Source organism: Oncorhynchus nerka, linkage group LG12, assembly GCF_034236695.1.
Source record: "Oncorhynchus nerka isolate Pitt River linkage group LG12, Oner_Uvic_2.0, whole genome shotgun sequence".
In the NCBI taxonomy this organism is placed as follows: domain Eukaryota; kingdom Metazoa; phylum Chordata; class Actinopteri; order Salmoniformes; family Salmonidae; genus Oncorhynchus; species Oncorhynchus nerka.
In genome coordinates, this window is record NC_088407.1 from 6,235,957 (window position 1) to 6,259,570 (window position 23,614).

At 41.8% G+C, this 23,614-nt stretch overlaps 1 protein-coding gene across 3 annotated transcripts in view; it reads right to left on the reverse strand.

Moving 5' to 3' along the window:
• Window positions 1-1,564: 1,564 nt before the first annotated feature.
• Window positions 1,565-23,614, reverse strand: part of LOC115126028 (cyclin-dependent kinase-like 2) — a 35,156-nt gene continuing 13,106 nt past the window's right edge. For 2 of the 3 annotated variants that reach the window (XM_065025184.1, XM_065025185.1), the window contains 6 exons: window positions 20,847-20,970; window positions 4,781-5,037; window positions 4,075-4,308; window positions 2,901-2,994; window positions 1,772-1,934; window positions 1,565-1,688 (listed from right to left, as the gene is read on the reverse strand). In XM_065025184.1, the coding sequence (XP_064881256.1) occupies window positions 1,633-1,688; window positions 1,772-1,934; window positions 2,901-2,994; window positions 4,075-4,308; window positions 4,781-5,037; window positions 20,847-20,970 (928 nt within the window). In that variant the 3' untranslated portion in view covers window positions 1,565-1,632. Of the gene's footprint in view, window positions 1,689-1,771; window positions 1,999-2,900; window positions 2,995-4,074; window positions 4,309-4,780; window positions 5,038-20,846; window positions 20,971-23,614 lie in introns of those variants that run through there. The other variant, XM_065025186.1, reaches the window with a different exon arrangement.

Consider the following 23,614-nt stretch of genomic DNA (forward strand, 5'->3'; position numbering starts at 1 on the left):
TGGTGTGGTGTATTGTAGTGGTGTGTGTTGGTGTGGTGTGTACTGTAGTGGTGTGTGTTGTAGTGTGTGTTGTAGTGGTGTGTACTGTAGTGGTGTGTGTTGTAGTGTGTGTGTGTGTGTGTGTTGTAGTGGTGTGTGTTGGTGTGGTGTGTACTGTAGTGGTGTGTGTTGTAGTGTGTGTGTGTGTGTGTTGTAGTGGTGTGTACTGTAGTGGTGTGTGTTGGTGTGGTGTGTACTGTAGTGGTGTGTGTTGTAGTGGTGTGTGTTGTAGTGTGTGTGTGTGTGTTGTAGTGGTGTGTACTGTAGTGGTGTGTGTTGGTGTGGTGTGTACTGTAGTGGTGTGTGTTGGTGTGGTGTGTGTTGGTGTGGTGTGTATTGTAGTGTGTGTGTGTGTGTTGGTGTGGTGTGTACTGTAGTGGTGTGTGTTGGTGTGGTGTGTGTTGGTGTGGTGTGTATTGTAGTGTGTGTGTGTGTGTGTGTTGGTGTGGTGTGTACTGTAGTGGTGTGTGTTGGTGTGGTGTGTATTGTAGTGGTGTGTGTTGGTGTGGTGTGTATTGTAGTGGTGTGTGTTGGTGTGGTGTGTACTGTAGTGGTGTGTGTTGGTGTGGTGTGTACTGTAGTGGTGTGTACTGTAGTGGTGTGTGTTGGTGTGGTGTGTACTGTAGTGGTGTGTGTTGGTGTGGTGTGTATTGTAGTGTGTGTGTGTGTGTTGGTGTGGTGTGTATTGTAGTGTGTGTGTGTTGGTGTGGTGTGTGTGTTGATGTGTGTTGGTGGGGTGTGCATTGTAGTGGTGTGTGTGTTGGTGTGGTGTGTATTGTAATGGTGGTGTATATTGTAGTGTGTGTGTAGTGTGTATTGTAGTGGTGTGTAGTGTGTGTTGTAGTGGTGTGTAGTGTGTGTTGTAGTGGTGTGTAGTGTGTGTTGTAGTGTGTTGTAGTAGTGTGTGTTGTAGTGTGTATTGTGTAGTGTGTATTGTAGTGTGTTGTAGTGGTGTGTGTTGTAGTGTGTGTTGTTGTAGTGTGTTGTAGTGTGTGTGGTGTGTAGTGTGTGTTGTAGTGGTGTGTGGTGTGTAGTGTGTGTTGTAGTGGTGTGTATTGTAGTGGTGTGTATTGTAGTGGTGTGTGTTGTAGTGTGTTGTAGTGGTGTGTATTGTAGTGTGTAGTGGTGTGTGTTGTAGTGGTGTGTATTGTAGTGTGTAGTGGTGTGTGTTGTAGTGGTGTGTGTTGTAGTGGTGTGTGTTGTAGTGGTGTGTATTGTAGTGTGTAGTGGTGTGTATTGTAGTGGGTAGTGGTGTGTATTGTAGTGTGTAGTGGTGTGTGTTGTAGTGGTGTGTATTGTAGTGTGTAGTGGTGTGTATTGTAGTGTGTAGTGGTGTGTGTTGTGGTGTGTTGTAGTGGTGTGTATTGTAGTGTGTAGTGGTGTGTATTGTAGTGTGTATTGGTGTGTATTGTAGTGTGTAGTGGAGTGTATTGTAGTGTGTTGTAGTGGTGTGTGTTGTAGTGGTGTGTATTGTAGTGTGTAGTGGTGTGTATTCTAGTGTGTAGTGGTGTGTATTGTAGTGTGTAGTGGTGTGTATTCTAGTGTGTAGTGGTGTGTATTGTAGTGTGTTGTAGTGGTGTGTATCCATTGTGGCTATAGAGGGGATGTGTCTCTCCTTCTTCTGGTCCTGGTGGGTTTAGTCTGTTTACCTGGAAGACACAAGCGGACCTGGTCAATATAATCCACAAAGCGTGTGTGTGTGTGTGTGTGTGTGTGTGTGTGTAGAGCGTACCTTCAGCCCCTCGTATCTCAGGCAGCAGAGAGGTTCTTAGTTCAGGGAAGAGAATGTCTGGCTTCCTCTTCCCAACCGTAGCCATACGCTCACGGTCTCCTCGGTCACGCTCGCGGTCGGACAGGAAGGAACGTTCGTGGATCACACTCTTCTCTGATATCATCTGCAGAGGACAGAGAGAAGAGAGTAGAGAGAGAAGAAGAGAGAAGAGATAGAGGAGAGAGGAGCTAGAGAAGAGGAGTGAGGAGAGGAGAGGAGAGGAGAGGAGGGAGAGGAGAGAAAGAGAGGAGAAAGAGAGGAGAAAGAGAGGAGGAGAGACGAGACAGAGGAGAGGAAAGATAGGAGAGAGGAGGAAAAAGAGGAGAGGAGAGGAGAGGAGAGGAGGACAGGAGAAGAGAGGAGAGACAAGAATAGAATGATATAGCCCGACAGAGGAGTGGTTAGATGATATAGCCAGACAGAGGAGTGGTTAGATGATATAGCCAGACAGAGGAGTGGTTAGATGATATAGCCAGACAGAGGAGTGGTTAGATGATATAGCCAGACAGAGGAGTGGTTAGATGATATAGCCAGACAGAGGAGTGGTTAGATGATATAGCCAGACAGAGGAGTGGTTAGATGATATAGCCAGACAGAGGAGTGGTTAGATGATATAGCCAGACAGAGGAGTGGTTAGATGATATAGCCAGACAGAGGAGTGGTTAGATGATATAGCCAGACAGAGGAGTGGTTAGATGATATAGCCAGACAGAGGAGTGGTTAGATGATATAGCCAGACAGAGGAGTGGTTAGATGATATAGCCAGACAGAGGAGTGGTTAGATGATATAGCCAGACAGAGGAGTGGTTAGATGATATAGCCAGACAGAGGAGTGGTTAGATGATATAGCCAGACAGGGGAGTGGTTAGATGATATAGCCAGACAGAGGAGTGGTTAGATGATATAGCCAGACAGAGGAGTGGTTAGATGATATAGCCAGACAGGGGAGTGGTTAGATGATATAGCCAGACAGGGGCCTGGGGGGTTAATGTCTACTATCTTGTGGGGGGTTAATGTCTACTATCTTGTGGAAGAACATTTCACTTGAGCAGTCGTACACACACACACACACACACACACACACACTTACCTGAGCCATCAGATTGCCAGTGAAATGACTGGAGAGAGATTGCTGTGAGATTCTGTTGAAAATGTTTACGTGTCTTTTAGACTTGTCTATTGACCTAGAGACGACAGACAGACACATAAACACACAGTCACTATCATCTCTAGGGCTCGATACAATCAGATCCACATAGCGGTTGTGTTGGCGGTGGAACTGCATTGTGAGCAAATCAAATCCACAAGTGGCTAAAGCGGACGTTGCCATTGGCTGGAGTTTCTTGGAACACTGTGATGTAACACCACCTCAACCATACAAATCCTTTTTATTTAGTTTCATGATTGTTCAATTTGAGTGTCATTATTTCTATATAGCGTACACTTTCTCTCTGTATTATAATTTTTTTTACCCCAATTGGTAGTTACAGTCTTGTCTCATCGCTGCAACTCCCGTACCGACTTGGGAGAGACGAAGGTCGAGAGCCATGCGTCCTCCGAAACACGACCCAACCAAGCCGCACTGCTTCTTGACACAATGCCCGCTTAACCCGGAAGCACCAATGTGTCGGAGGAAACACCGTGCAGCTGGCGACCGTGTCAGAGTTTACCGCGCCCGGCCGGCCACAGGAGTCGCTAGTGCGCGATGGGACAAGGACATCCCTGCCCGGGCCAAACCCTCCCCTAACCCGGACGACGCTGTCCCCAGTGTGCGCCGCACCAAGGGTCTCCCAGTCGCGGCCGGCTGCGACTGAGCCTGGACTCGAACCCAGAATCTCTAGTGGTGCCAGCTAGCGATGCAGTGCCTTAAAACCACTGCGCCACTCGGGAGGCCTCATTCTGCACCTCTAACGCGAATGGGGTGGGTGTGGCTTCGTGACAATGATCACAAGAGCAGCTGCCCCACCGATTTGACGGCTCCACCTCCGACACTGCCAAAACAACCACTATGTGTATCTGCTACCTGATTGAATCTAGGCCTAAGCCTTGTCTATAACCCCTAGAGAGGACAAACAAACAGTAACAACAACAACAACCACTATGTGTATCTGCTATCTGATTGAATCTAGGCCTAAGCCTTGTCTATAACCCCTAGAGAGGACAAACAAACAACAACAACAACAACAACAACAACAAGTGTTATGTTCTTCAACCCTGGTCCAACATTCTCCGTGTGATGCATTATGGGAGCTGTAGTTCTGCACCTCAGACCGAGTGTTCCGGGTTGAGGCCCCACCCCAACTCCGCCCAGGTTGCCGTTGCCATGGGCGACGACAGCCAGTAGGTTCTGTGAAGGTGTCTGTGTGAAGGTGAGTGAGAGGGGAGGGATGAGAGGTAGAGGTTGGTCCTGGGTTGGTCCTACGGTTGGATCGTGGTCCTCTACGGTCCTCTCTGATTCTTCCACTCTGGGTTTGATGGCGATAGTGTTGCTCAGACTCCTAAACAAAACAAATTTAAGATTGTATCCAAAATGGCACCCTATTCCCTATATAGTGCACTACTATAGACCAGAGCCCTATTCCCTATATAGTGCACTACTATAGACCAGAGCCCTATTCCCTATATAGTGGTACTACTATAGACCAGAGCCCTATTCCCTATATAGTGCACTACTATAGACCAGAGCCCTATTCCCTATATAGTGGTACTACTATAGACCAGAGCCCTATTCCCTATATAGTACACTACCTTAGACCAGGGCCCTATTCCCTATATAGTACACTACCTTAAACCAGGCTTACAGGACTCTTTTGACCAATAGGGTACCATTTGGGACAACAACAAAAAAGGTCTACAATTCATTCAAGATGTATGTCTTTTTTTAATGTAACAGAAAAGTAATTAAGATTATTATTATTTTTAAATAACTATTTTTTAAATAACCGCTAATAATGCTGAAACTGAACGTACACGGTAGTGGTTCGACCGTGGTGAACCGTGACCGCGTGGCTCTCTGTGGTCCAGTCAGCCTTCTCAGGTTTATTAACAGCTGCAGTAGTGGTCATGGTAGTGGTCATAGTAGTGGTCATAGTAGTGGTCATGGTAGTGGTTGACTCTATTGTCTTGTCCGGGTCTCGGGGTTTAGACTCTGTGGTGGTTGGAGCTTTGGAGAGTTTGGTGACGTCTGGTTTGGTGACGTTCCCTTTGACTGTTGTACTGCTGGAGTCCTGGAGTGGAGGAGAGAGGGGAGGGGGCAGGGTTAGAGGAGAGGAGAGTGTTAGAGGAGAGGAAAGGGTTAGAGGAGAGGAGAGGAGAGGTTGAGTGTGTGTTTCTGTGTTCATTTTGGCAGCTGTTTTAGTCTTTTGACTAAAATAGCTTTTAGTCTTAGTAAAATTTGAGTAATTTCATCCTTTGTTTCATCCTTTTAGTAATTATCAGTCCACTAAATCTCTGGACAACTTTAGGCTCGTTTTAGTTATTACCAGTGGATTAAAACTCTGGTTCTTTTTTTCTAGTTTTAGTCAGTCATCATAATAGTGCTTTTTTTCTCCATTAAATAATTAATATTTACCTTTAACGTTCATCATGTGCCTTGTCCAACTAGGCCTTCTATCCCCTTGTATACCTTAGCTGGAAACAGTGATATTCTGACAGGCTGTAACCAAATGGTAACCAATGGCAACCAGTGGTAACCAATGGCACCCAATGGTAACCAACGGCAACCAATGGTAACCAATGGTAGCCAATGGCAACCAATGGAAACCAACGGTAACCAATGGTAACCAATGGTAACCAATGGTAACCAACGGCAGCCATTATTAACCATTTGGGCTATGAAGCCTCAGCGACATGTTAATAAAGCTCTGGTGTTCTAAACATAAATAACACTGACTTCCTTGAAAAGAGGAGAAATGTAGCTTTATTAAAATGGCAGAAGTATAAATCTAATCGAAATCAAATCACATTCATTGGTCGCTTACACAGATGTTATCACAGGTACAGCTAAATGCTTGTGTTTCTAGCTCCAACAGTAATACCGAGCTAAATGCTTGTGTCTCTAGCTCCAACAGTAATACCTAGCTAAATGCTTGTGTTTCTAGCTCCAACAGTAATACCTAGCTAAATGCTTGTGTTCCTAGCTCCAACAGTGCAGTAATACCTAGCTAAATACTTGTGTTTCTAGCTCCAACAGTAATACCGAGCTAAATGCTTGTGTCTCTAGCTCCAACAGTAATACCTAGCTAAATGCTTGTGTTTCTAGCTCCAACAGTAATACCTAGTTAAATGCTTGTGTTTATAGCTCCAACATTAATACCTAGCTAAATGCTTGTGTTTCTAGCTCCAACAGTAATACCTAGTTAAATACTTGTGTTTATAGCTCCAACATTAATACCTAGCTAAATGCTTGTGTTTCTAGCTCCAACAGTAATACCGAGCTAAATGCTTGTGTCTCTAGCTCCAACAGTAATACCTAGCTAAATGCTTGTGTTTCTAGCTCCAACAGTAATACCTAGCTAAATGCTTGTGTTCCTAGCTCCAACAGTGCAGTAATACCTAGCTAAATACTTGTGTTTCTAGCTCCAACAGTAATACCGAGCTAAATGCTTGTGTCTCTAGCTCCAACAGTAATACCTAGCTAAATGCTTGTGTTTCTAGCTCCAACAGTAATACCTAGTTAAATGCTTGTGTTTATAGCTCCAACATTAATACCTAGCTAAATGCTTGTGTTTCTAGCTCCAACAGTAATACCTAGTTAAATACTTGTGTTTATAGCTCCAACATTAATACCTAGCTAAATGCTTGTGTTTCTAGCTCCAACAGTAATACCTAGTTAAATGCTTGTGTCTCTAATTCCAACAGAGCAGTAATACCTAGCTAAATGCTTGTGTTTCCACTACCAACAGAGCAGTAATACCTAGCTAAATGCTTGTGTTTCTAGCTCCAACAGTAATACCTAGCTAAATGCTTGTTCCTAGCTCCAACAGTAATACAGAGCTAAATGCTTGTGTTTCTAGCGCCAACAGTAATACCTAGCTAAATGCTTGTGTTTCTAGCTCCAACAGTAATACCTAGCTAAATGCTTATGTTTCTAGCTCCAACAGTAATACCTAGCTAAATGCTTGTGTTTCTAGCTCCAACAGTAATACCTAGCTAAGTGCTTGTGTTTCTAGCTCCAACAGTAATACCTAGCTAAATGCTTATGTTTCTAGCTCCAACAGTAATACCTAGCTAAATGCTTGTGTTTCTATCTCCAACAGTAATACCTAGCTAAATGCTTGTGTTTCTAGATCCAACAGTGCAGTAATACCTAGCTAAATGCTTGTGTTTATAGCTCCGACGGTGCAGTAATACCTAGCTAAATGCTTGTGTTTCCAGCTTCAACAGAGCTGTAATACCTAGCTAAATGCTTGTGTTTCCAGCTCCAACAGAGCAGTAATACCTAGCTAAATGCTTGTGTTTCCAGCTCCATCAGTGCAGTAATACCTTGCAAAATGCTTGTGTTTATAGCTCCAACAGTAATACCTAGCTAAATGCTTGTGTTTATAGCTCCAACAGTAATACCTAGCAAAATGCTTGTGTTTCTAGATCCAACAGTAATACCTAACTAAGTGCTTGTGTTTCTAGCTCCAACAGTAATACCTAGCTAAATGCTTATGTTTCTAGCTCCAACAGTAATATCTAGCTAAATGCTTATGTTTCTAGCTCCAACAGTAATACCTAGCTAAATGCTTGTGTTTCTAGCTCCAACAGTAATACCTAGCTAAATGCTTATGTTTCTAGCTCCAACAGTAATATCTAGCTAAATGCTTATGTTTCTAGCTCCAACAGTAATACCTAGCTAAATGCTTGTGTTTCTAGCTCCAACAGTGCAGTAATACCTAGCTAAATGCTTGTGTTTATAGCTCCGACAGTAATACCTTGCAAAATGCTTGTGTTTCTAGCTCCAACAGTAATACCTAGCTAAATGCTTGTGTTTCTAGCTCCAACAGTAATACCTAGCTAAATGCTTGTGTTTCTAGCTCCAACAGTAATACCTAGCTAAATGCTTATGTTTCTAGCTCCAACAGTAATACCTAGCTAAATGCTTGTGTTTATAGCGCCAACAGTAATACCTAGCTAAATGCTTGTGTTTCTAGCGCCAACAGTAATACCTAGCTAAATGCTTGTGTTTATAGCTCCAACAGTAATACCTAGCTAAATGCTTATGTTTCTAGCTCCAACAGTAATACCTAGCTAAATGCTTGTGTTTCTAGCTCCAACAGTAATACCTAGCTAAGTGCTTGTGTTTCTAGCTCCAACAGTAATACCTAGCTAAATGCTTATGTTTCTAGCTCCAACATTGATACCTAGCAAAATGCTTGTGTTTCTAGCTCCAACAGTAATACCTAGCTAAATGCTTATGTTTCTAGCTCCAACAGTAATACCTAGCTAAATGCTTGTGTTTCCAGCTCCATCAGTGCAGTAATACCTTGCAAAATGCTTGTGTTTATAGCTCCAACAGTAATACCTAGCTAAATGCTTGTGTTTATAGCTCCAACAGTAATACCTAGCAAAATGCTTGTGTTTCTAGATCCAACAGTAATACCTAACTAAGTGCTTGCGTTTCTAGCTCCAACAGTAATACCTAGCTAAATGCTTATGTTTCTAGCTCCAACAGTAATATCTAGCTAAATGCTTATGTTTCTAGCTCCAACAGTAATACCTAGCTAAATGCTTGTGTTTCTAGCTCCAACAGTAATACCTAGCTAAATGCTTGTGTTTCTAGCTCCAACAGTAATACCGAGCTAAATGCTTGTGTTTCTAGCTCCCTCCAACAGTGATCCCTAGCTAAATGCTTGTGTTTCTAGATCCAACAGTGCAGTAATACCTAGCTAAATGCTTGTGTTTATAGCTCCGACAGTAATACCTTGCAAAATGCTTGTGTTTCTAGCTCCAACAGTAATACCTAGCTAAATGCTTGTGTTTCTAGCTCCAACAGTAATACCTAGCTAAATGCTTGTGTTTCTAGCTCCAACAGTAATACCTAGCTAAATGCTTATGTTTCTAGCTCCAACAGTAATACCTAGCTAAATGCTTGTGTTTATAGCGCCAACAGTAATACCTAGCTAAATGCTTGTGTTTCTAGCGCCAACAGTAATACCTAGCTAAATGCTTGTGTTTATAGCTCCAACAGTAATACCTAGCTAAATGCTTATGTTTCTAGCTCCAACAGTAATACCTAGCTAAATGCTTGTGTTTCTAGCTCCAACAGTAATACCTAGCTAAGTGCTTGTGTTTCTAGCTCCAACAGTAATACCTAGCTAAATGCTTATGTTTCTAGCTCCAACATTGATACCTAGCAAAATGCTTGTGTTTCTAGCTCCAACAGTAATACCTAGCTAAATGCTTATGTTTCTAGCTCCAACAGTAATACCTAGCTAAATGCTTGTGTTTCTAGCTCCAACAGTAATACCTAGCTAAGTGCTTGTGTTTCTAGCTCCAACAGTAATACCTAGCTAAATGCTTATGTTTCTAGCTCCAACAGTAATACCTAGCTAAATGCTTGTGTTTCTAAATCCAACAGTGCAGTAATACCTAGCTAAATGCTTGTGTTTATAGCTCCGACAGTGCAGTAATACCTTGCAAAATGCTTGTGTTTCTAGCTCCAACAGTAATACCTAGCTAAATGCTTGTGTTTCTAGCTCCAACAGTAATACCTAGCTAAATGCTTGTGTTTCTAGCTCCAACAGTGCAGTAATACCTAGCTAAATACTTGTGTTTCTAGCGCCAACAGTAATACCTTGCAAAATGCTTATGTTTCTAGCTCCAACAGTAATACCTAGCTAAATGCTTATGTTTCTAGCTCCAACAGTGCAGTAATACCTAGCTAAATACTTGTGTTTCTAGCTCCAACAGTAATACCTAGCTAAATGCTTATGTTTCTAGCTCCAACAGTAATACCTAGCTAAGTGCTTGTGTTTCTAGCCCCAACAGTAATACCTAGCTAAATGCTTATGTTTCTAGCTCCAACAGTAATACCTAGCTAAGTGCTTGTGTTTCTAGCTCCAACATTAATACCTAGCTAAATGCTTGTGTTTCTAGCTCCAACAGTGATACCTAGCTAAATGCTTGTTTCTAGCTCCAACAGTAATACCTAGCTAAATGCTTGTGTTTCTAGCTCCAACAGTAATACCTAGCTAAATGCTTGTTTCTAGCTCCAACAGTAATACCTAGCTAAATGCTTGTGTTTCTAGCTCCAACAGTGATACCTAGCTAAGTGCTTGTGTTTCTAGCTCCAACAGTAATACCTAGCTAAATGCTTGTGTTCCTAGCTCCAACAGTAATACCTAGCTAAATGCTTATGTTTCTAGCTCCAACAGTAATACCTAGCTAAATGCTTGTGTTTCTAGCTCCAACAGTAATACCTAGCTAAGTGCTTGTGTTTCTAGCTCCAACAGTAATACCTAGCTAAATGCTTGTTTCTAGCTCCAACAGTAATACCTAGCTAAATGCTTGTGTTTCTAGCTCCTACAGTGATACCTAGCTAAGTGCTTGTGTTTCTAGCTCCAACAGTAATACCTAGCTAAATGCTTATGTTTCTAGCTCCAACAGTAATACCTAGTTAAATGCTTGTGTTTCTAGCTCCAACAGTAATACCTAGCTAAATGCTTGTGTTTCTAGATCCAACAGTAATACCTAGCTAAATGCTTGTGTTTATAGCTCCGACGGTGCAGTAATACCTAGCTAAATGCTTGTGTTTCTAGCTCCCTCCAACAGTGATACCTAGCTAAATGCTTGTGTTTCTAGATCCAACAGTGCAGTAATACCTAGCTAAATGCTTGTGTTTATAGCTCCGACGGTGCAGTAATACCTAGCTAAATGCTTGTGTTTCCAGCTTCAACAGAGCTGTAATACCTAGCTAAATGCTTGTGTTTCCAGCTCCATCAGTGCAGTAATACCTTGCAAAATGCTTGTGTTTATAGCTCCAACAGTAATACCTAGCTAAATGCTTGTGTTTATAGCTCCAACAGTAATACCTAGCAAAATGCTTGTGTTTCTAGCTCCAACAGTAATACCTAACTAAGTGCTTGTGTTTCTAGCTCCAACAGTAATACCTAGCTAAATGCTTGTGTTTCTAGCTCCAACAGTAATACCTAGCTAAGTGCTTGTGTTTCTAGCTCCAACAGTAATATCTAGCTAAATGCTTATGTTTCTAGCTCCAACAGTAATACCTAGCTAAATGCTTGTGTTTCTAGCTCCCTCCAACAGTGATCCCTAGCTAAATGCTTGTGTTTCTAGATCCAACAGTGCAGTAATACCTAGCTAAATGCTTGTGTTTATAGCTCCGACAGTGCAGTAATACCTTGCAAAATGCTTGTGTTTATAGCTCCAACAGTAATACCTAGCAAAATGCTTGTGTTTCTAGATCCAACAGTAATACCAGGCTAAATGCTTGTGTTTCTGGCTCCAACATTGATACCTAGCAAAATGCTTGTGTTTCTAGCTCCAACAGTAATACCTAGCTAAATGCTTATGTTTCTAGCTCCAACAGTAATACCTAGCTAAATGCTTGTGTTCCTAGCTCCAACAGTAATACCTAGCTAAATGCTTGTGTTTCTAGCGCCAACAGTAATACCTAGCTAAATGCTTGTGTTTCTAGCGCCAACAGTAATACCTAGCTAAATGCTTGTGTTTATAGCTCCAACAGTAATACCTAGCTAAATGCTTATGTTTCTAGCTCCAACAGTAATACCTAGCTAAATGCTTGTGTTTCTAGCTCCAACAGTAATACCTAGCTAAGTGCTTGTGTTTCTAGCTCCAACAGTAATACCTAGCTAAATGCTTATGTTTCTAGCTCCAACATTGATACCTAGCAAAATGCTTGTGTTTCTAGCTCCAACAGTAATACCTAGCTAAATGCTTATGTTTCTAGCTCCAACAGTAATACCTAGCTAAATGCTTGTGTTTCTAGCTCCAACAGTAATACCTAGCTAAGTGCTTGTGTTTCTAGCTCCAACAGTAATACCTAGCTAAATGCTTATGTTTCTAGCTCCAACAGTAATACCTAGCTAAATGCTTGTGTTTCTAGATCCAACAGTGTAGTAATACCTAGCTAAATGCTTGTGTTTATAGCTCCGACAGTGCAGTAATACCTTGCAAAATGCTTGTGTTTATAGCTCCAACAGTAATACCTAGCTAAATGCTTGTGTTTCTAGATCCAACAGTAATACCGGGCTAAATGCTTGTGTTTCTGGCTCCAACATTGATACCTAGCTAAATGCTTGTGTTTCTAGCTCCAACAGTAATACCTAGCTAAGTGCTTGTGTTTCTAGCTCCAACAGTAATACCTAGCTAAATGCTTATGTTTCTAGCTCCAACAGTAATACCTAGCTAAATGCTTGTGTTTCTAGCTCCAACAGTGATACCTAGCTAAATGCTTGTGTTTCTAGCTCCAACAGTAATACCTAGCTAAATGCTTGTGTTCCTAGCTCCAACAGTAATACCTAGCTAAATGCTTGTGTTTCTAGATCCAACAGTAATACCTAGCTAAATGCTTGTGTTTATAGCTCCGACGGTGCAGTAATACCTAGCTAAATGCTTGTGTTTCTAGCTCCCTCCAACAGTGATACCTAGCTAAATGCTTGTGTTTCTAGATCCAACAGTGCAGTAATACCTAGCTAAATGCTTGTGTTTATAGCTCCGACGGTGCAGTAATACCTAGCTAAATGCTTGTGTTTCCAGCTTCAACAGAGCTGTAATACCTAGCTAAATGCTTGTGTTTCCAGCTCCATCAGTGCAGTAATACCTTGCAAAATGCTTGTGTTTATAGCTCCAACAGTAATACCTAGCTAAATGCTTGTGTTTATAGCTCCAACAGTAATACCTAGCAAAATGCTTGTGTTTCTAGCTCCAACAGTAATACCTAACTAAGTGCTTGTGTTTCTAGCTCCAACAGTAATACCTAGCTAAATGCTTGTGTTTCTAGCTCCAACAGTAATACCTAGCTAAGTGCTTGTGTTTCTAGCTCCAACAGTAATATCTAGCTAAATGCTTATGTTTCTAGCTCCAACAGTAATACCTAGCTAAATGCTTGTGTTTCTAGCTCCCTCCAACAGTGATCCCTAGCTAAATGCTTGTGTTTCTAGATCCAACAGTGCAGTAATACCTAGCTAAATGCTTGTGTTTATAGCTCCGACAGTGCAGTAATACCTTGCAAAATGCTTGTGTTTATAGCTCCAACAGTAATACCTAGCAAAATGCTTGTGTTTCTAGATCCAACAGTAATACCAGGCTAAATGCTTGTGTTTCTGGCTCCAACATTGATACCTAGCAAAATGCTTGTGTTTCTAGCTCCAACAGTAATACCTAGCTAAATGCTTATGTTTCTAGCTCCAACAGTAATACCTAGCTAAATGCTTGTGTTCCTAGCTCCAACAGTAATACCTAGCTAAATGCTTGTGTTTCTAGCGCCAACAGTAATACCTAGCTAAATGCTTGTGTTTCTAGCGCCAACAGTAATACCTAGCTAAATGCTTGTGTTTATAGCTCCAACAGTAATACCTAGCTAAATGCTTATGTTTCTAGCTCCAACAGTAATACCTAGCTAAATGCTTGTGTTTCTAGCTCCAACAGTAATACCTAGCTAAGTGCTTGTGTTTCTAGCTCCAACAGTAATACCTAGCTAAATGCTTATGTTTCTAGCTCCAACATTGATACCTAGCAAAATGCTTGTGTTTCTAGCTCCAACAGTAATACCTAGCTAAATGCTTATGTTTCTAGCTCCAACAGTAATACCTAGCTAAATGCTTGTGTTTCTAGCTCCAACAGTAATACCTAGCTAAGTGCTTGTGTTTCTAGCTCCAACAGTAATACCTAGCTAAATGCTTATGTTTCTAGCTCCAACAGTAATACCTAGCTAAATGCTTGTGTTTCTAGATCCAACAGTGTAGTAATACCTAGCTAAATGCTTGTGTTTATAGCTCCGACAGTGCAGTAATACCTTGCAAAATGCTTGTGTTTATAGCTCCAACAGTAATACCTAGCTAAATGCTTGTGTTTCTAGATCCAACAGTAATACCGGGCTAAATGCTTGTGTTTCTGGCTCCAACATTGATACCTAGCTAAATGCTTGTGTTTCTAGCTCAACAGTAATACCTAGCTAAGTGCTTGTGTTTCTAGCTCCAACAGTAATACCTAGCTAAATGCTTATGTTTCTAGCTCCAACAGTAATACCTAGCTAAATGCTTGTGTTTCTAGCTCCAACAGTGATACCTAGCTAAATGCTTGTGTTTCTAGCTCCAACAGTAATACCTAGCTAAATGCTTGTGTTCCTAGCTCCAACAGTAATACCTAGCTAAATGCTTGTGTTTCTAGCGCCAACAGTAATACCTAGCTAAATGCTTGTGTTTATAGCTCCAACAGTAATACCTAGCTAAATGCTTATGTTTCTAGCTCCAACAGTAATACCTAGCTAAATGCTTGTGTTTCTAGCTCCAACAGTGATACCTAGCTAAGTGCTTGTGTTTCTAGCTCCAACAGTAATACCTAGCTAAATGCTTATGTTTCTAGCTCCAACATTGATACCTAGCAAAATGCTTGTGTTTCTAGCTCCAACAGTAATACCTAGCTAAATGCTTATGTTTCTAGCTCCAACAGTAATACCTAGCTAAATGCTTGTGTTTCTAGCTCCAACAGTAATACCTAGCTAAGTGCTTGTGTTTCTAGCTCCAACAGTAATACCTAGCTAAATGCTTATGTTTCTAGCTCCAACAGTAATACCTAGCTAAATGCTTGTGTTTCTAGATCCAACAGTGTAGTAATACCTAGCTAAATGCTTGTGTTTATAGCTCCGACAGTGCAGTAATACCTTGCAAAATGCTTGTGTTTATAGCTCCAACAGTAATACCTAGCTAAATGCTTGTGTTTCTAGATCCAACAGTAATACCGGGCTAAATGCTTGTGTTTCTGGCTCCAACATTGATACCTAGCTAAATGCTTGTGTTTCTAGCTCCAACAGTAATACCTAGCTAAATGCTTGTGTTTCTAGCTCCAACAGTAATACCTAGCTAAATGCTTATGTTTCTAGCTCCAACAGTAATACCTAGCTAAATGCTTGTGTTTCTAGCTCCAACAGTGATACCTAGCTAAATGCTTGTGTTTCTAGCTCCAACAGTAATACCTAGCTAAATGCTTGTGTTCCTAGCTCCAACAGTAATACCTAGCTAAATGATTGTGTTTCTAGCGCCAACAGTAATACCTAGCTAAATGCTTGTGTTTATAGCTCCAACAGTAATACCTAGCTAAATGCTTATGTTTCTAGCTCCAACAGTAATACCTAGCTAAATGCTTGTGTTTCTAGCTCCAACAGTGATACCTAGCTAAGTGCTTGTGTTTCTAGCTCCAACAGTAATACCTAGCTAAATGCTTATGTTTCTAGCTCCAACATTGATACCTAGCAAAATGCTTGTGTTTCTAGCTCCAACAGTAATACCTAGCTAAATGCTTATGTTTCTAGCTCCAACAGTAATACCTAGCTAAATGCTTGTGTTTCTAGCTCCAACAGTAATACCTAGCTAAGTGCTTGTGTTTCTAGCTCCAACAGTAATACCTAGCTAAATGCTTATGTTTCTAGCTCAAACAGTAATACCTAGCTAAATGCTTATGTTTCTAGCTCCAACATTGATACCTAGCAAAATGCTTGTGTTTCTAGATCCAACAGTGCAGTAATACCTAGCTAAATGCTTGTGTTTATAGCTCCAACAGTGCAGTAATACCTAGCTAAATGCTTGTGTTTATAGCTCCCTCCAACAGTGATACCTAGCTAAATGCTTGTGTTTCTAGATCCAACAGTGCAGTAATACCTAGCTAAATGCTTATGTTTCTAGCTCCAACAGTAATACCTAGCTAAATGCTTGTGTTTCTAGATCCAACAGTGCAGTAATACCTAGCTAAATGCTTGTGTTTATAGCTCCGACAGTGCAGTAATACCTTGCAAAATGCTTGTGTTTATAGCTCCAACAGTAATACCTAGCAAAATGCTTGTGTTTCTAGATCCAACAGTGCAGTAATACCTAGCTAAATGCTTGTGTTTATAGCTCCGACAGTGCAGTAATACCTTGCAAAATGCTTGTGTTTATAGCTCCAACAGTAATACCTAGCTAAATGCTTGTGTTTCTAGCTCCAACAGTAATACCTAGCTAAATGCTTATGTTTCTAGCTCCAACAGTAATACCTAGTTAAATGCTTGTGTTTCTGGCTCCAACAGTAATACCTAGTTAAATGCTTGTGTGTCTAGCTCCAACAGTAATACCTAGCTAAATGCTTATGTTTCTAGCTCCAACAGTAATACCTAGCTAAATGATTGTGTTTCTAGCTCCAACAGTAATACCTAGCTAAATGCTTATGTTTCTAGCTCCAACAGTAATACCTAGCTAAATGCTTGTGTTTCTAGCTCCAACAGTAATACCTAGTTAAATGCTTGTGTTTCTGGCTCCAACAGTAATACCTAGTTAAATGCTTGTGTGTCTAGCTCCAACAGTAATACCTAGTTAAATGCTTGTGTTTCTAGCTCCAACAGTAATACCTAGTTAAATGCTTGTGTTTCTGGCTCCAACAGTAATACCTAGTTAAATGCTTGTGTGTCTAGCTCCAACAGTAATACCTAGTTAAATGCTTGTGTTTCTAGCTCCAACAGTAATACCTAGCTAAGTGCTTGTGTTTCTAGCTCCAACAGTAATACCTAGCTAAATGCTTATGTTTCTAGCTCCAACATTGATACCTAGCAAAATGCTTGTGTTTCTAGCTCCAACAGTAAAACCTAGCTAAATGCTTGTGTTTCTAGCGCCAACAGTAATACCTAGCTAAATGCTTGTGTTTCTAGCTCCAACAGTAATACCTAGTTAAATGCTTGTGTTTCTAGCTCCAACAGTAATACCTAGCTAAATGCTTATGTTTCTAGCTCCCTCCAACAGTGATACCTAGCTAAATGCTTGTGTTTCTAGCTCCAACAGTAATACCTAGTTAAATGCTTGTGTTTCTAGCTCCAACAGTAATACCTAGTTAAATGCTTGTGTTTCTAGCTCCAACAGTAATACCTAGCTAAATGCTTGTGTTTCTAGCTCCAACAGTAATACCTAGCTAAATGCTTATGTTTCTAGCTCCAACAGTAATACCTAGTTAAATGCTTGTGTTTCTAGCTCCAACAGTAATACCTAGCTAAATGCTTGTGTTTCTAGCTCCCTCCAACAGTAATACCTAGCTAAATGCTTGTGTTTCTAGCTCCAACAGTAATACCTAGCTAAATGCTTGTGTTTCTAGCTCCCTCCAACAGTAATACCTAGCTAAATGCTTGTGTTTATAGCTCCCTCCAACAGTGATACCTAGCTAAATGCTTGTGTTTCTAGATCCAACAGTAATACCTAGCTAAATGCTTGTGTTTATAGCTCCGACAGTGCAGTAATACCTTGCAAAATGCTTGTGTTTATAGCTCCAACAGTAATACCTAGCAAAATGCTTGTGTTTCTAGCTCCAACAGTAATACCTAGCTAAATGCTTGTGTTTCTAGCTCCAACAGTAATACCTAGCTAAATGCTTGTGTTTCTAGCTCCAACAGTAATACCTAGCTAAATGCTTGTGTTTATAGCTCCAACAGTGCAGTAATACGAACGAGCAATAACAGAGTCCGGAATTTTCACTGAGTGCACAAAACATTAAGAACACCTGCTCTTTCCATAACAGACTAACCAGGTGAATCCAGCCGAAAGCTGTGATACCTTATTGACGTATTAAATCCACTTCAGTCAGGGTAGATGATTGAGACATGGATTGTGTACGTTGGCCATTCAGAGGGTGACAAAAGATTTAAGTCCCTTTGAAACGGGGCATGGTAGTAGGTGCCAGGCGCACCGATTTAAGTGTGTCAAGAACTGCAACTCTGCTGGGTTTTTCACAATGAACAGTTTCCTGTGTGTATCAAGAATGGTCCACCATCCAAAGGAAGTCCAGCCTACTTGGCACAACTGTGGGAAGCTTTGGTGCCAACATGGGCCAGCATCACTGTGGAACGCTTTCAATACCTAGTAGAGTCCATTCCCCCAATGAATTGAGGCTGTTCTGAGGGCAAGGGGGGGGGGTGCAACTCAATATCAGGAAGGTGTTCTTAAAGTTTTGTACTCAGTGTATATACTGTATATATATATATATATGTGTGTGTATATATATATATATACACACACACACACACCGTACCAGTCAATAGTTTGGACACACCTACTCATTCAAGTGTTTTTCTTTATTTTGACCACCCTTTGCCTTGATGACAGCTTTGCACACTCTTGATATTCTCTTAACCAGCTTCACCTGGAATGATTTTCCAACAGTCTTGAAGGAGTACCCACATATGCTGAGCTTTTCCTTCACTCTGCAGTCCAACTCATCCCAAACCAACTCAATTGGATTGAGGTTGGGTGATTGTGGATGCCAGATCATCTGATGCAGCACTCCATCACTCTCCTTCTTGGTCAAATAGCCCTTACACAGCCTGGAGGTGTGTTGGGTCATTGTCCTATTGAAAAACAAATGATAGTCCCACTAACTGCAAACCAGATGGGATGGCGTATCGCTGCAGAATGCTGTGGTAGCCATGCTGGTTAAGTGTTCCTTGAATTCTAAATAAATCAGTGACAGTGTCACCAGCAAAGCACCGCCACACCTCCTCCTCCATGCTTCACGGTAGGAACCACACACCCCCACACCTCCTCCTCCATGCTTCACGGTAAGAACCACACATGCAGAGATCCACCGTTTACCTACTCTGCGTCTCACAAAGACTCGGCAGTTGGGACCAAGGACAGCTTTCCTCTGGTCTAATTACCATTGCTGGTGTTTCTTGGCCCAAGCAAGTCTCTTCTTATTATTGGTGTCCTTTAGTAGTGGTTTCTTTGCAGCAATTTGACCATAAAGGCCTGATTCACACAGTCTCCTCTTAACAGTTGATGTGGAGATGTGTCTGTTACTTGAACTCTGTGATGCATTTATTTGGGCTGCAATTTCTGAGGCTGGTAACTCTAATGAACTTATCCTCTGCAGCAGAGGTGACTCTGGGTCTTCCTTTCCTGTGGCGGTCCTCATGAGAGCCAGTTTCATCACAGCGCTTCATGGTCTTTGCGACTGCACTTGAAGAAACGTTCAAAGTTCTTGAAATGTTCCGGATTGACTGACCTTCATAGTATATACTATAGGCTGTAGTCTTTACAGACGAACCACATCATATAATTATTTGATCTGATAGGGCTAGCTTCTGTATACCACCCCTACTTTGTCACAACACAACTGATTGGCTCAAACACATTAAGAAGGAAATAAATTGCACAAATTAACTTTTAACAAGGCACACCTGTTAACTGAAATGCATTCCAGGTGAATACCTCATAAAGCTGGTTGAGAGAATGCCAATAGTGTGCTAAGCTGTCATCAAGGTAAAGGGTGGCTACTTTGAATAATCTAAAATATATTTTGATTTGTTAAATACTTTTTTGGAAACGTTCAAAGTTCTTGACATTTTCCGGATTGACCTTCATGTGTTAAAGTATTGATGGACTGTCTTTTCTCTTTGCATAATTGATCTGTTCTTGCCATAATATGGACTTGGTCTGTTACCAAATAGGGCTGTCTTCTGTATACCACCCTTACCTTGTCACAACACAACTGATTGGCTCAAATACATTAAGAAGGAAAGAAATTCCACAAATGAACCTTTAACCTTTCTAGGACAGGGGTTCCCTCGACAATAATCCACTGAAAAGGCAGTGCGCGAAATTAAAAAAATATTTTGGGGAAATGTAACTTTCACACATTAACAAGTCCAATACAGCAAATGAAAGATAAACATCTTGTTAATCTACCCATCGTGTCTGATTTCAAAAATGCTTTACAGCGAAAGCACAACATATGATTATGTTAGGTCATAAAAAGTCAAAAAAACACACAGACATTTTTCCAGCCAAAGATAGGAGTAACAAAAAGCAGAACTATAGATAAAATTAATCACTAACCTTTGATGATCTTCATCAGATGACACTCATAGGACATCATGTTACACAATATATGCATGTTTTGTTCGATAATGTGCATATTTATATCCAAAAATCTATGTTGGCACGTTATGTGCGGCAATGTTTTGATTACGGAAAAAGCATAATCTGAGAACAGCGCTCAGAACCCAAAACAGCCAGATAAATATCCGCCATGTTTAACACTTTTTTGGTTACTACATCATTCCATATGTGTTATTTAATTGTTTTGATGTCTTCACTATTATTCTACAATGTAGAAAATAGTTTTAAAAAATAAAGAAAAGCCCTGGAATGAGTAAGTGTGTCCAAACCTTTGACTGGTACTGTATACTGAACAAAAATGTTAAAATATAGACGCAACAACAGCTCAGTGATGAGCTTGGCGGGTACTGTGTCGTTGGAATGCTGAGCCGTAGTTGACAAACAGTATTCTTACATAGTAATTACTGTTTACTATTTGAATAACGGTTTATTATTATAAGTATCACTGTACTCCTAATATTTAACAAATAGCATTTGTGTTTCTCAAAGGGGAAGAAAAGCAACCAAACAACTGGCATTTGCACGAGAAGGAGCTTCATGTCTATTGAAATGTCCATTAGTCTCGTGGATTTCTGGGTTGGATTTCTGGGTTGGAATTCTGGGTTGGATTTCTGGGTTGGAATTCTGGGTTGGAATTCTGGGTTGGATTTCTGGGTTGGAATTCTGGGTTGGAATTCTGGGTTGGATTTCTGGGTTGGAATTCTGGAATTGTCATATTTTCGTCAAACTAAAATGAAAAGTAGTTAGTAATAGTTTGCATTTCAGGGCGTCTCGTTTTATTATTGTTATAGTTTTAGTCAGGAAACATACGAAGTTGCAGAGTATTTTTCATCATAGTTATTGTTGACTAAATTAACACTGGTGTTCGTGTGGATGTGTGTGTGTGTGTGAGTTGATGGGCCCACCTGTGTGTGTTACCTCCATGTGTGTGTGTGTCTGACCTTGTACTTCCCAGTCCTCTCCTCTACTTCCTCCTTGTCTTTCTTGATAGTCTTGTTCATCTTGGGAAGGGGAGAGTTCTCTTTCTGATCCTTCTGGATCTTAGCATTCAACTCCTGGACAAACCTGAAAAAGTTTTGTTCAGTTAAACACAGGGTTTGTGTGTTACCAGCTGTGTGTGTGTGTTACCAGGTGGGTGTGTGTGACCAGGTGTGTGTGTGACCAGGTGTGTGTGTGTGTTACCAGGTGTGTGTGTGTGTTACCAGGTGTGTGTGTGTTACCAGGTGTGTGTGTGTGACCAGGTGTGTGTGTTACCAGGTGTGTGTGTGACCGTGTGTGTGTGTGTGTGTTACCAGGTGTGTGTGTTACCAGGTGTGTGTGTGTTACCAGGTGTGTGTGTGACCAGGTGTGTGTGTTACCAGGTGTGTGTGTGTTACCAGGTGTGTGTGTTACCAGGTGTGTGTGTGTTACCAGGTGTGTGTGTGTTACCAGGTGTGTGTGTGTGACCAGGTGTGTGTGTTACCAGGTGTGTGTGTGACCGTGTGTGTGTGTGTGTGTGTGTGTGTTACCAGGTGGGTGTGTTACCAGGTGGGTGTGTGTTACCAGGTGTGTGTGTGTTACCAGGTGTATGTGTTACCAGGTGTGTGTGTGTGTTACCAGGTGTGTGTGTGTTACCAGGTGGGTGTGTGTTACCAGGTGTGTGTGTGACCAGGTGTGTGTGTGTTACCAGGTTAAATAGGTCCTAAACCACTTTAGAACAGGACCAGCATGTCTCTACTACCTCATTAAGGTTAACTATCTCTTTATGTTTCTCCCTCTTTCTCTAGCTCTCTCTCAGACCTGTCTACCTCAGGGCTTGTCTCTAATATTTGGTTTGATTTGATTTACTAGCTCTTTAAGGTTATCTCTCTCAGATCGGTCTACCTCAGGGCTTGTCTCTACTAGCTCTTTAAGGTTACCTGTCACTCCCTTGTCAAACATTTCCTCTATTAAGCAGCATTATACCCCTGTGTAATGTGTCCCATCTGTCATTGTTGTGTGTGTGTGTGTGTGTGTGTGTGTGTGTGTGTGTGTGTGTGTGTGTGTGTGTGTGTGTGTGTGTGTGACTCAGACCTACACTACCTGGGAAACTTCAGCAAAACCTTTTTTGACCGGTCTGTCAGTGTGTACATACCACCCATGGTCTTAACAGAGAGTTGAGAATAGAACACAACATCAGGATGTTTGCCAACTTGTGGTGTTTGGTTGGTTATTATAAAAATAATAAACATCACTAGTGACGCTTGTTAAATCACAGATGGTATACCAGTAGTTAACATAGTATTTTAGTCAGCAAATATCTCAAACCACACACTCAACAGGTGATTTTTTTCATAGTGGTTGGCTACTGAATGCACCAATTTGTAAGTCGCTCTGGATAAGAGCGTCTGCTAAATGACTTAAATGTAAATGTAAATGTGTGTGTGTGTGTGTGTGTGTGTCTGAATGTGTGTGTGTGTGTGTACCTGTTCTGTGCAGCAGTCAGTCTCTCCTCTGTGTGTGTGTGTGTGTGTGTGTGTGTGTGTGTGTGTGTGTGTGTGTGTGTGTGTGTGTGTGTGTGTGTGTGTGTGTGTGTGTGTGTGTGTGTGTGTGTGCTCTGGATAAGAGCGTCTGCTAAATGACTTAAATGTAAATGTAAATGTGTGTGTGTGTTACCAGGTGGGTGTGTTACCAGGTGTGTGTGTGTGTTACCAGGTGTGTGTGTGTTACCAGGTGGGTGTGTGTTACCAGGTGTGTGTGTGTTACCAGGTGTATGTGTTACCAGGTGTGTGTGTGTGTTACCAGGTGTGTGTGTTACCAGGTGGGTGTGTGTTACCAGGTGTGTGTGTGACCAGGTGTGTGTGTTACCAGGTGTGTGTGTGTGTTACCAGGTGGGTGTGTGTGACCAGGTGGGTGTGTGTGTGTGTGTGACCAAGTGTGTGTGTTACCAGGGGTGTGTGTGTGTGTGTGTGTGACCAGGTGTGTGTGTGTTACCAGGTGTGTGTGTGTTACCAGGTGTGTGTGTGTGTTACCAGGTGTGTGTGTGTTACCAGGTGTATGTGTTACCAGGTGTGCGTGTTGCCAGGTGTGCGTGTTACCAGGTGTGCGTGTTGCCAGGTGTGCGTGTTACCAGGTGTGCGTGTTACCAGGTGTGCGTGTTGCCAGGTGTGCGTGTGACCAGGTGTGTGTTACCAGGTGTGTGTGTGTTACCAGGTGTGTGTGTGTTACCAGGTGTATGTGTTACCAGGTGTGTGTGTGTTACCAGGTGTGTGTGTGTGTTACCAGGTGGGTGTGTGTTACCAGGTGTGTGTGTGACCAGGTGTGTGTGTGTTACCAGGTGTGTGTGTGTTACCAGGTGTGTGTGTGTGTTACCAGGTGTGTGTGTGTTACCAGGTGTATGTGTTACCAGGTGTGCGTGTTGCCAGGTGTGCGTGTTACCAGGTGTGCGTGTTGCCAGGTGTGCGTGTTACCAGGTGTGCGTGTTACCAGGTGTGCGTGTTGCCAGGTGTGCGTGTGACCAGGTGTGTGTTACCAGGTGTGTGTGTGTTACCAGGTGTGTGTGTGTTACCAGGTGTATGTGTTACCAGGTGTGTGTGTGTTACCAGGTGTGTGTGTGTGTTACCAGGTGGGTGTGTGTTACCAGGTGTGTGTGTGACCAGGTGTGTGTGTGTTACCAGGTGTGTGTGTGTTACCAGGTGTGTGTGTGTGACCAGGTGGGTGTGTGTGTGTGTGTGTGTGTGTGTGTTACCAG